At 42.5% G+C, this 13,629-nt stretch overlaps 1 protein-coding gene and 1 pseudogene across 1 annotated transcript; both read right to left on the reverse strand.

Moving 5' to 3' along the window:
* Positions 1–4,903: 4,903 nt before the first annotated feature.
* On the reverse strand, positions 4,904–6,327 carry LOC108290604 (olfactory receptor 2H2). The gene is given in 1 exon segment (XM_017510485.2): positions 4,904–6,327. A coding segment is annotated over 1 exon segment (939 nt). The 5' UTR covers positions 5,843–6,327.
* A 3,867-nt stretch (positions 6,328–10,194) lies between these two features.
* On the reverse strand, positions 10,195–11,020 carry LOC108290605 (annotated as a pseudogene).
* Positions 11,021–13,629: the final 2,609 nt, after the last annotated feature.

Consider the following 13,629-nt stretch of genomic DNA (forward strand, 5'->3'; position numbering starts at 1 on the left):
ATGCTCCCTTAAGCCATTCTTCCCTTACCAGTGAGTGTTCCTACAAGGTTATAAACCAGTTAAACTCACCATTTTCCCTCTTAGTACCTATGCATGAGCCCACTTGCCCAATTCCTGAGATCTGATTAGTTTCAATTTTTTCTATTTCTTGGGAGACTGTTTTCCCTGGCATGGGCTAAGACCAATTATTATTTTAGAGAGACAGCTTAACAGCTGTCTATCACCTGATGGTTGCCTGACATTCATGGTGGAGAGGGGGGTCCTTTCCTGCCCTGCTCATGTCTATCTACTATAACACGGGTTTTTAAAGGCGGGGGTAAGGCAGCGTGCAGTAGCTCACACCTGTAATCCCAGCACTTTAGGAGGCCGAGGCAGGAGGATCATTTGAGCCCAGGAGTTCAAGAACAGCATGGGCAACAAAGTGGGACCCCAACTCTACAAGAAATAAGAAAATTAGCCAAATATGGTGGCACACACCTCTACTCCCAGCCACTCAGAAGGCTGAGGTGGTAGGATCCCTTGAGCCCAGGAGGCTGAGACTGCAGTTAGCCATGATTGTGCCACTGCACTCCAGTCTGGCCAACACAGCAAGACCGTGTCTCAAAAACCAAACCAAACCAAAACAAAAAAAGTCAAGGGTAAATTTCAGAAAAGCAGAAGCTACAAGGAACTTTGTAAATCAGTGCATACAGGTTCCACATTGGTTTTGATCTAAAAGGGTGGGAATCCTGAATCAGGGGCTTACAGGTTATAGATAGATTCAAAGACTTTCCTGGCCAGGTGTGGTGGGTCATGCCTGAAATCCCAGCACTTTGGGAGGCCACTTTGGGAGATGATTGTCACATAAAAATTGAATGAATTTGGGGTAAGTAATGTTAGTGAGAAGAACCCTTAAGGTCAAGTGTTTGCGAAACATAGCAAAGAGCCTGGGAAACATAACGAGCCTGCATCTACATAATTTTTTTTTTTTTAAACTGGAGGTTAAGGCAGCCTCTAATTAGAGGATTGCTTGAACCCAGGATAAGCTGCAGTGAGCTATGATTGCAACTGCCTTCTGGCTTGGGTAACTGAGCAAAAGCCTGTCTCAACTGAAAAAAAAAAAGAATCTGACTTGCAATTGGTTAAGGAAGAGAAGCTTTCTTTAAAAATCTGGGGTCCAATAGAAAAATATTAACTGGCCACGGGTGTGACTTTCTCCAAGCCCCTAAGGAAGAAATTTAGAACAAAGAATGATGGTTAAAGCTCAGTCATCACTTTCCTGTCCTCTGAGGTCTATGCTAGCAGATCCATTTGGTGGGTGTCAGTTTCTGAGAGACAACTCAGAGACATATGTTGAGATGTTATCCTTAGTTTCTATGAGGAAAGCAAACCTATCCGGAACCCTAATTGCCTTAGTTGGCTGTTGTCTTAGGCTGCTATTATCTTCTTGCTTATCAAGTTGCTTATTTATTTCTCAGAGCTAGCCAGGTACCCAGATTTTCCTTGAAGAAACTCAAGATTTTGCTTTATTTCCATGCTTGGGAGTCCACGGGCCCCTGAAAAGGGAGTCTTTGTATCATCTCATTTCCACACAGTAAGGCAGCAAATATTTCTTTTCTTTTTTTCTTTTTATTGTTTGAGATGGAGTTTCGCTCTTGTCTCCCAGGCTGGAGTCCAATGGCGCGATCTCAACTTACTGCAACCACTGCCTCTTGGGTTCAAGCCAGTCTCCTGCCTCAGCCTCCTGAGGAACTGAGATTACAGGTGCCTGCCACCATGCCCAGCTAATTTTTGCATTTTTAGTAGAGGTGGGGTTTGACCATGTTGGCCAGGCTGGTCTTGAACTACTGACCTCAGGTGATCCACCCGCCTCAGCCTCCCAAAGCGCTGGTGTTATAGGCGTGAGCCACCATGCCTGGCCAGCAGCAAACATTTCTTATTAATTTTGTTTACCCTTCTGTGGTTCAAATCTCTAAGAAGATTTCTGTGATCACCCCTGCCCCAAGCACTCAAACACTTTATTCCTTTATTCTGTATTCCTGTGCACTCTTATTTGCTCTAATTCAGTTGTGTAATTGTCATGTATGCCGGAACTATGTCTCTGACCATCCCTATCTTCCTTGGACATTGTGAGGATTGTGAATGGGCAGCTTATATTGGATTTTCTCCCAGAGTATCCAAGAGATGATTGTCACATAAAAATTGAATGAATTTGGGGTAAGTAATATTAGTCCTAAGACCTTTGTTAAACCATTTAATCAACAAAGCAGATTCTTTTAGATGCTTTATTTAGTTTTCTGTTGCAGTTCCCCTAGAGTCTGTCTAGAAATGATTTTATTGTACATAAATATTACAGCCCCTGGCTGTAGGCAGCTGATAAATAGGAGAAAAACGTAGACATTTCTAGGTGCCAGTAAGAGAAAGGATAGAGGGGGTCATGAGAAAAAGGTCGTACTACAGTAATTCAAAAAGTGGAATTAAGGTTAGCATTACCTACAGGGCTGAGATTAGGATTATTATTGTTATTATTATTATTGTCAGATAGAGTCTCACTCTGTCACCCAGGCTGGAGTGTAGTGGTGTGACCTCAGCTCACTGCAACCTCTGTCTCCTGGGTTCAAGTGATTCTCCTGCCCCAGCCTCCTGACTAGCTGGAATTACAGGCATGCACCACCATGCCTGGCTAATTTTTTTTTGATTTTAGTAGAGACTGGATTTTACCCTGTTGGTCAGGCTGGTCTCAAACTCCTGACCTCAGGATCTGCCTGCCTTGGCCTCCCACAGTGCTGGGATTACAAGCTTGAGCCACTGTGCCTGGACGATTCGGATTATTAAATGTAAAATAGGGGCTCTACATTAAGATTAGGATATGCTCTAATAATGAGGTCAAGGAGACAATAAGATTAGCACAAGGATGGCTAGGATAAAGATTAGGATTATAATAGAATTCATTTGGCTGTTCTGTGCTGATGCCAGGGTAAATGTTGAATCAAAATCATTTTACATTGGAACTAGAACTAAAACTAAGATTTTTCTTCTTATTATTTTATCAGCATGTACTCAAAGGGAATTTGGTATTGCTGCCCTTGCCAGGGAAAAGCTGGGAGACAGTGTCTGTGGGATTGGAACCCCTGAACCTTTTATATATTCTTTTTGGAGAGTAAGATTCATTCATTAATTCATTTATAAAACTGGTTGCCAATTTATGCAAAATTCTGGTCCTTGCCTTCTGGGAGCTTGAAATCTAGTAGGTGAACTAATCCAGAAACACACATACAATGAACTGTAACAAAACTTTTTCTAAAAGTTTTATTGTTCTATTGTTTCTTATTTTCATGAAATGCTTGGAAGTATTTTAAAAACTCATATTTTAAGGAAGCAAAACCCCTTCAACTGGGGGACCAAGTTAGATGTAGTTCTAGATTGAAAGGATTTCCTCAAAGTTTGTTGAGAAGTTGAATCTTCCCACCTGGGCTCAGGGGGCATTATTTGTACCACAAGGCAGGGCTTAGAGCATGGAGTCTAGAGCTAGTTTTCCTGGGTTAAAATCCTGGACTGCACAATTTCAAGCTGCAGCATAAATTCTATGTTTTAGTTTTTGCCTCAGAAAGGTTAATATTATCTGCTTCATAGTGTTGTTACAAGGATTAAATGAGTCAATTTGTGTAAATTACAAGTGGTTCCTGACTTTGACCATTTTTTGACTTTATGATGATGCAAGAGATGCATTCAGTAGAAATTGTACTTTACCAATATAACCATTCGGTTTTTCCTTTCAGTACAGTATTCAATAAATTACATGAGATATTCAAAACTTTATTATAAAATAGACTTTGTATTGAGAATTTTGCTGAACTGTAGGCTCATGTTAGTGTTCTGAGCATGTTTAAGGTAAGCTAGGCTAAGCTCTGATGTTTGGTAGGTTAGGTGTATGAAATGCATACTCAACTTACAATATTTTCAATATATGATACGTTTATCGGGAGGTAACCTCACCATAAGTCAAGGAGCATCTGTATTTTAAATGTTACTTGGGTTATCACAACAATTACATAAATGCTTTATAGTTTTGTAGCAATATCTGTCTCTGAGCAAAGTACAGTTTGGATGACCCTGGAGAAGTCTGGGATGTCACATGCAATATCATATTTGGCCAGTAGAGGACACCAAAGTCCACAACGTCGAAATAGTGCCAGCCTAAATATAAAGATATTTTTGTGTCTTTCTGGCCGCTCCTTTATCTGTGATTTGTGGGCATTGTAAGAGAAGAAATGAGACCGAAGAAGCTAAGCTTTCTTTGTAAGCCTTAAGCCTAAAATACTGGGATATTTGATTCAGGTGTGAAAAAGCAATGGTGTGCTTTTGAGAGTTGCCTTACTGAAACTTACGGGGCCTAGATTTTAGTTCTGATGCTGTGGCTGTGTGTTCCTGGGTGAGTTTCTGAACTTATCTGGGCTTTGGCTTCTCCTTTGCTGTTATTTGGGGAATGAACAAGAATGAGAATGCAAAACAGGCATATAATCAAGTGGGAAAAACATGAGGGAGAAGCAAAGAAGACATGATAGGAATGAAAATTGGAGGCGAAGGAATAGTGGGGATATGGCAAGGGAGGGGAATTAGAAATGGAAATGATAAAGGTAGGAACACGAATATGGAGGCGAAGATTTAAAATAGAAAAAAGATAAAATATTCTTGATTTCTACAAACTTTCACATAAGGATACCTCCTTTTACTACATTTCAGACTCTATCTCTTGCATGTGCACACACACACACACGCAACCGCATACATACACAGACATGTGACTTTCATCCGTTGTCACAATGTGATGGGTGTGAGGAAGGCAGAGGAGCAGGGAACTCAAACTTTCTGATAAAAGTACACAGAATGTCTTCTCTTTTAAAGCATATTAAGCAGCTCTCCCTCAGCTTTGTGTGAGCTCCATTTCCTTCCCCAGCAATCTCCTCAATGCCCCGGTTACCTCCTTGTTCCTCAGGGTGTATGTGAGAGGGTTAAGTGAAGGAGTGCCCACTGCATAGAAGAGACCAAAGAACTTGCCCTTCTCTTGGGCATAGGGATTTTTGGGCTGGAGATAGACAGCAATGACTGAGCTGTAGAAGAGGGTGACCACAGTGAGATGGGAAGAGCAGGTCCCGAAAGCTTTCCTCTGCCCTTTTGCAGAGTTAATCCTCAGCACTGCCTGAGCAATGGCTCCATAAGAGACAAGGATGAGGCTGAGAGGCACAACTAAGATGAAGACACTGGCAACAGCCATCTGGATCTCGTTGTAGGAGGTGTCTCCACAGGAGAGTCGAATTAGAGCTGGGACCTCACAGACAAAATCCTCCACCTGCCGATGGGGGCAGAAGGGCAGGCGCAGGGTGGATGATGTCTAGACCAGTGACTCCACCAGCCCAATGACCCACGCCACAGATGCCAGCTGCCAGCACAGGTGGGGGTGGATGATGGTGGCATAGTGGAGGGGCTGGCAGACAGCCACATAGCGATCAAAGACCATCACTGTAAGGAAGATGCACTCAGTGGTCCCCAGGGACAGGAAGATGAAGAGCTGGACAGAGCAGCCCAGGAAGCTAATGGTCTTCTTTGGGCCCCAGAGGTTGACCAGCATCTGGGGAACACAACCCTTGGTGAAGCTGAGATCCAAGAAGGAGAGGTTGGAGAGGAAGAAGTACATTGGAGAGTGGAGTCTGGGGTCCAGCACAGACAGCAGGATGATGAGTGTGTTGCCCACCAGGGTCAAAAGGTAGAAAGTCAAGACAACCACAAAGAGAATCCTTTCCAGTGCTGGGTGTTCATAGAAGCCCAGAAGGATGAAGCCCACGGGAGAGCTTTGGTTAATCATGGCCCGTTTCTGTTTGTACCTGGGGAGATGAGTCTCTGTCACTCCAGTGTGATTCAACCTGTCTTATTACTCAGCCTGGGTGTTTGTGAGGTTACAGAGGATGTGAGTTTCTCTTCTGTCTCCTCTCCCAGCCTCCCTTTTCCAGGGTGATCACCATCCATCAGCTCCTTCTCATTCTCTGTTCTTCCTGGTTAAACATTGTCCAGTGTGAGTGAGGAAACCATGAAGGTACTGGACAGCAGATAGAGCCTCACACTGGTACCTCTGACTTCCTGGGGGAGGGCAAAGGAGGCGGATTTAAAATATGGATTAATTAATTAATTAATTCAGCAGAAAATTACCAAATGCCATTATATTCTGAGTGCTGTTCTGGAGTTGTCTCTTGCTTATTTATTGGATGATCTCGTAATGTATATTGAATAAATATTCTCATGATAAATTGTCTCTGTAGGCTCAATTACTGCTCTGTTGGTTGAATGAATTTTATAGAACTCTGTACATTTGATTTATTTTGTATTTTTTCATTTCCAGGTGAGCTTATCAGAGACTGTTTTATCTGTGAGAGAGATTTTGTTTTGTTCTAAGATACCGTGAGATCAGGTGGGTTGGCCTGGTTTTCTTTAGCAACCCAAGTTGCCAAACCAACTGACCTGCAGGGAGGGGTGGAGGCTGGTCCACGTGCTTCGCCTTTGCCATGAGTAGCTTACAGGTAGGAGGTGAGAGTGGCCCCAAGCATGTTAAAATCACGGGGGGTTCATAGGAACATTATTGAAAGACTCCCAAATATAATGACTCCAAGAGTCACTCTCCTTAAATCCTATAGTCTTTCAGACACCACCAAAAACAAGAATGCAAAATTTAAAGGCCAGTAACACCAACATTCTGGGTGAATGAGAAAGTAAAGGGTCTGTAGGATGACTGACAAATTTGGTCGGATGTATCAGGGAAATCTTCCTAGAGCAGGTGACAGGATTTTTTCCTTAAAATAGAGACGTATTGGGGCATAGAAAGTCAGCTGAAAGCTGGGGGTGGGAGACTGAAGCCACTCTGGCAGATCAGAGACAAGGACTCGGCCTTACGGGACCTTAGGAAGGCCATGACGGGGGCAGATGAGATGGTGGGCTGCCCGGCAAACGTGCCATGTAGCTCATAGAATGGCAGGAGTGTCTTCCTTTTACAGGGTCCCCATCTTCTATTAAGTTCTATCACATCTCCCTTTTTGCCAGGACTTTCTGCCATTGTCTCTGACTTTCTCCTTTTTCTCCCATTATTATTTTCCCCCTTAAAATATATTTTTAAAGTGTTGTTAAATATTTAAGCATAAGTATGAGTAGGGCAAATTGCAGTTTAAAGAATGAAAATGTCAACCCCTGGTATGCCCATTAACCAGGTTAAGAAATTGAGGAAACGTTTCAAGTACCTTAGAAGCTCCTGTGTGCCCCTGCCTGACCTCTCACTTTCTTACCCCTTAAGATATCACCACTGTTCTAGATTTTTAACTAATTATTCCTTTGCTTTCATTTTTTGAGATGTACTTCACATACCATAAAATTCACCCTTTCGAAGTGTGTAATTTAGTGGTTTAAAGTATATTCACAAGTTGTGCAACCAACACCATTTACTTACAGAACATTTCGTCACCCCAAAAGAAACCTCAGGCTCATTAGCTGCCACCTCCTCCTTTGTTTTCTTTGTAATATAAAATTATTTGCATGTACCCTTAAACAATAGCCAACTTTTAATTATTCATCCATCACATAGCATCCCAATCGATTTTCCTCATTTCTAACTTTGTCATTCTCTTGGCATTTCACTCCCTTCCTTTCTCTGCTATACTGCTGAATCTCTTTAGATTACACCTTTCTTAGTGACTCTTTGTTTCCCTTTCCCACGTCGACCTCTGTCTTTTCCACCCTCATTATTTTTCTCCTAGTTCTTTTCCTTCTGACATATTCATTCATTGGTTTATGCATTTGTTCATTTCTTGAGCCCCAAAGTACCAGCATTGTGCTAGGAGCTGGGGCAGGGATTGGGAGGTCCCCTGAAAGGGGTTTATGATAGTCTAGTGACCATGACCTACCCTTACTGTTAGTAGCTAACATCTGTTGAGTGCTTCCTATGTGGCAAGCATGGTTTTAAGCAGCTCCTTGAACATCTGGTTCTCACAGTAACCCTACAAAGAGATATAATTAACCCTATTTTACCAAAAAGTGAATAGTCATAGATGGGATAAGTAACTTGTATAAAGTGATCTAGCCAATAAGTGCTAGGACTAGGATTTTGGACGTTTAACTCCAAATCTGGTGCTCCAGTGTTGAAAACAGGTGAAAACTATTATTTCACAGTCAAAGTGCAAAGGTTCTACTTACCTTCAATCAAATAAAAATCTCTTCTTCTACCAGCAATCCCCCATGACAGAGCTCTTACTTGGTGCGCACCCTCCACTTGTACATCAGGAAGAAACAAAAAAATAAAAAGAAATAGGCATCCTTGAATGGGCAATTGGATCTCTGGTCATAATAGGGATCGCTAGTGCTGACCATCTTGCACTTTTCTAAGCACACGTGTGTGTGATGAGCTGGAGCTGGCTCAGACTATCTCTAGATTAGTACATTTTTAGAAATTTTGTGAGACAATTATTAAACAATCAGTGGCTTGAGACAGCGATGGCAAGAATATTTACACTATGAAAATTGGCAAACACAACAACTTAGGGCTTTCTCCCTCTGCCACCAACCAAGCCATTTATTAAACATTTACCTTACATCGCTGATTGTCCTTCACAATTCTATATATTGTTCTCTTCATTCCAATTGGCAGAAGTTTATACAAAGAAATATAAATAACTTTCCCAAGGCAATATACTTGGTAAGCACCAGAGCTGATGTTTGAACCCAAATCTGCTTACTGTAGAGACTGTGTACCAACCAAAGCCCACCAAATCCCTAGAGGGAGGCTGAGGCCAAGGTCAGAGATACCTCTTTGCCGTTGAGTTCTTTGCCAACAACTTTCCCCCTCAGTCTAGGGAGAAGTGTGCCTTTGTTTTAGCGGCACTGGAGGCAGAAATGTTGACATGGTATGGTGGTAGAGAGAGGGATCCCATGGAGGGAAAGAGCTCATTAATTCTGCTGAGACCCTAGGGTCCATAGCCCACAGACAATTAGCCACTAATTATGGTAAAGGGGCCAGGGGAATATCTAGAGGAAATATGCCAACATAGTCATCACTGTGGTAGGTAAAAGAGGTCACTCACTGTTTCTTTCTGTTATTAGGAAGAAAAAGGACAATGTCTCTACCCACGACCTCCAGTGAGTCCCAGGCATCCTGATATTCCTCTCAAGCCTATGATTCGTCCATTCAGTACCCCAGTTTTTAAAGTTCTCAACTTCTTCCTTTTCTATTTAATTATTTTCTCTGAGATGGACCACACTGTAGTAACAGAGAATTATAAAATTCTGGGGTTGAAGTACTTAGGACATTTAGCCAGTCCTCATATGATGTAACTGAATCTTTATGCTTCTCTTCCATTAGAATGGGAGCCTATGGGGTCAGCTAATACAAGGCATGTACTAGGTCCATGGATCTACTCAGTAGTCATTTCTGTAGTCTCCAAATCTGTAATTGGAATGCACATGCATGGCAGTTGGCAGAATCCTCACATGGTTCTTTAGTCTGTGGAGTAAGAGCTACAGATTCAAGTAGAAGCCCTGAATCTACACCTCTTACCACAAAGACAGTTAATCGAGAACAATAGCACAATTCAAGGGAAATTGCTGATTGATGCCACCTTTAAAGGATGCAGAGGTTTGTCCCTATCATATTTCACATTTAATTCACCAGTCTGGTCACTACAAATGTCAGATGTATCTTGAAAGATGATCAGGCTAGCACAAACTCAACCCGGAAATAGCTGTGATTGCAGTGTTGTGCCTGATTAACACACTTTCAGGTCCATGTTATATAGCTATTAATCTGGCGAATGTGTTCTTTTCAAGTACTATCAGGAAGGAAGACCAAAGGCAGTTTGAATTTACAGAGTATGGATGTAAGTGTACATTTATAATTTTGTTTCAGTACCATGTTAAAACTCTGCCATCATAATAGGGTCCCATGGGACATGAACAGTGATGTGCTGCAACTCCAGGCAAAAAAGCCTTGATTTACATCATTTGCTGATTTCTGTAGTGTAAATATTCGCCCCATGGCCAATATTAAACTGTCAGTGTGAGATTACTAAAAATGCAGAGTAGTAGAGAGATGTACAGTAACACACCATTACACAGAAGAATTTATAATACAGAAGTTTTTGTTTTGTTTTTTTTTGAGGAATAAACAAACAGTCTCTATTAGGCTCAGACCAGGAGTCCATGGGTCTTCAGGAGACCTGTGTGTATTTGTCAGTTTTCTTTCTCTTTCTTTCTTTCTTTCTTTCTTGCTTGCTTTCTTGATTTCTCTCTTTCTTGCTTTCTTTCTTTTACTTTCTTTTTTTTGATTTTGAGACAGAGTCTCGCTCCGTGCCCAGGTTGAAGTGCAATGGCCAATCTTGGCTCACTGCAACCTCCGCCTCCACAGTTCAAGCGATTCTCCTGCCTCAGCCTCCTGAGTAGCTGGGACTAGAGGCGCCCACCATCATGCCCGGCTAATTTTTTGTATTTTTAGTAGGCATGGGGTTTCACCATGTTAGCCAGGATGATCTTGATCTCCTGACCTCGTGATCCACACAACTCGGCCTCCTAATGTGCTGGGATTACAGCCCCTTTCTGTAGCCTCATGAGCTGTTTCTTCTTCTGGTAGCGGATCTTGGCCTTCACCTTCCTCTTCTCCAGGGTGGCTGTCATCACTGCCTGGTGCTTCCAGCCAGCCTCATGAGCCGGGTACCCCAGGCAGACAAACTTTCTCGTAGGCTTCAGACGCACAACCTTGAGGGCATTAGGAACCACTATGGCTTTTTCTTGTCACAGGGCGGTGCAGTACCATCAAACACCTTGAGGTGGTTCAGAGTAGCCTGGCCTTGCTGGGTCTCTTGGGGCAGTGGGCCTTGCACCATCCACCAGAAGATGTGGCTGGGACTGGGAAATGAACATCGAGAAGGGTTGATGTTCATCCGCTTTTGGAGAAAGGCCAGGTACTTCAACTTAGGTAGAAATTGCAAGAAATGTTGACGCTCTCACAGTGCATGACCACCGTATTCCAGCCTAGAGGGAGGGAAAGTGTTAGGAAGTGCTGAGGGTGCCACCTGAAGGCTCTACCTCTACCTGTGACTGCACACAGACAGTGATGGGCAGAGTGGAATTCATGTTTATATTAAAAGATAGCCTAATGGAAAATTACTTCTGAGCTAGGAGGTCTGCATCCCAGGAATGGGAGTGGCTGCAGGTCTCAGAGCAGTACATGGGCTGGTCTCATGGCCCAGCCTCATATGAAAGATGGTGATTGTTTCTCATAGCTGATTCAGAATTTTTTTATTATACAAACAACATTATTTAGTATTTTTATTATAGAGACATAATATAAATAGCCAGAAGAGTACAGAAAATATGGTAAGATAGTTAAATACCTAGAAACTGAAGATTTTAGGAATGTGTTATCTATGCCTTAATATAACTTATTTTAAAATACTAGTTATATTTAATTATTGGTTTGCAAAATTTCTGAAAATTTAACATTTGGCTCCATGTGGCAGTATGAGCTAACTGCAGCACACCACTGAGGGCAGACCTTCTGGACATTCCACAAAACATCACATTGTTCCCCTCTATCAACAATATCTTACTAATCAAACAGAATGAGCCATGAGGGCAAGCATATTGGCGGCATTGGCAAGACAAATGCACCCCAGGGAGTGGGAGATATATCCTGTGAAGATTCAGCATCTTCCACATCTTTCAAGTTTTTAGACTTCATGCTAGGACATCCTTCTAAAGTAAGAACACATTGTTGCATTTCACACTTAACACCGCTAATGAAGAGTTGGAAAGAGATGTATAATAATACACCGTTACACAGAAGAGTTTATAATACAGAAGTGGTTTCTGTTTGTTTGTTTGTTAGTCTTTATCAGGCTCAGGCCAGGGGTCCATGGGTCTTGAGGAAACCTGTGTGTATTTGCCCATTTTCTTCTCCACGTTCTTTTCTGCCTGTTTTTGTAGCCTGACGAGCTATTTCTTCTTTCAGTAGAAACAGCTCTTGAAACCAGAATCTTGGCCTTCTCCTTTCCTCTTCTTCAGGGTGGAGAATGTTTGATTGTCTTAAGGTTCTAGGGGAAGCCTATTCCACACTCATGGGAATACAACATGGAACAGTTTACTAGTGACTAACTGAAGCCCAGAGCAGAAATGGACCCTGCAGCTGTTCTAGGCTGTCATACCAGCCATCTGGCACTGCTTTGGCCATATGACTTAGTAGACTCTGGGGCACTAAAGGTATCAGTGGTGGGAAAAGATATAGTGTGGCATTTTGGACAAGCCTCCAGAGGAGAATCACAACATAGACCTCTGGGGTTCTTGATCAAAGCTATTCTGTCTGCTGCAGGAAAATAAACCCACTAGGAAACAAGTCCTAGCCTGCTCTTGGGCTTTATTAGAGATAGAGCTCCTGATCATGAGACATCAAATGGCCATGACACTAGAACTGTCCATTATGAGCTGGGTCCTGTCAAATCAATCAAATGATGAGGTCTGGTGGTTGTAACATCATCAATTGTAAGACAGAAATAGTATATCCCAGATCAATCGTGGGCAAAACTGGAGGGCAAATGCAAGGTGCTGAAGTGGGGGACCCAGGTCCCCATGTCCTCCACAATGTGGCCTTGGTACCTCCTCACTTGCTCATACCGGTGGCTCATGGGAGTGTTCTAGTTATATATTGCTGCATAACAAAATCTCCCCAAATTTAAAGGCCAAGAATTTGGGAAGAGATTGGCTGGGTTTGCTTATATTCCATGTTGCATCTGCTGGGATCCCTTGGAAATATTCAGCTGGCAGATGGATTACTCTGGAGGGTCCAAGACAGCTTTACTCGCATGCCTGGCACCTTGGTGGTTTTGCTGTAAGTTTGGGCTCATCTTGACTCTTCTCTGTCTTCATGCTATCTATCTCAGGACCTTTCTACATGGTCTGCCCAGCATGATAGTCAAACTTTTTACTTGGGAACTCAGGACTCCAAGAAGGAGGAACAGCCAATTCTCTTATAGGATAGCCCCAGAGCTGGTGTGGTGTCACTTCCGCCACACTATTTTTGTCCAAACAAAAGACCAGCACAGATTCAAGGAGAGGAAAAATAGATAGCCCTTCTGATGGGTTGATTGTCAGATAGTTTGTGGCAATCTTTAATCTGTCATGGGGGAGGGGTGCTTTATAATTGGCTGATGGAGAAAAAATAAGATGAGCTTGGTTCATGGATATATCTGCTCAACACATTGGTGTGAGCTGAAAATGGATGGCTGCTGCATTATAGCCACACTCGAGAGTAATTCTGGAAGACAGTAGAAACTGTAAATCTTCCCAATGGGCAAATCTTTGGGTAGTTCACCTAATTATCTGTTTTGTGTGGAAAGAATAAGGGCCTAATGGAAGAATATCTGTGAATACATGGGCAGTGGTAAATGGCTTGGTTGGTTGGTCAAGGGCTTGGAAGGAGGAGATTTAGAAGATGAAGAACAATGAAATTTGAGGAAGAGGCATGCAGATGGATTTATGGAAATGGGAAATCTTTATGAAAATGGGAAAATTGCAAATATCTTTGTGTTGCATGCTAATGCCCATTAGAGAGCATTCACAATAGAAAAG

The sequence above is a fragment of the Cebus imitator genome, unplaced genomic scaffold, assembly GCF_001604975.1.
Source record: "Cebus imitator isolate Cc_AM_T3 unplaced genomic scaffold, Cebus_imitator-1.0 Scaffold440, whole genome shotgun sequence".
NCBI classification, from domain to species: Eukaryota; Metazoa; Chordata; class Mammalia; order Primates; family Cebidae; genus Cebus; species Cebus imitator.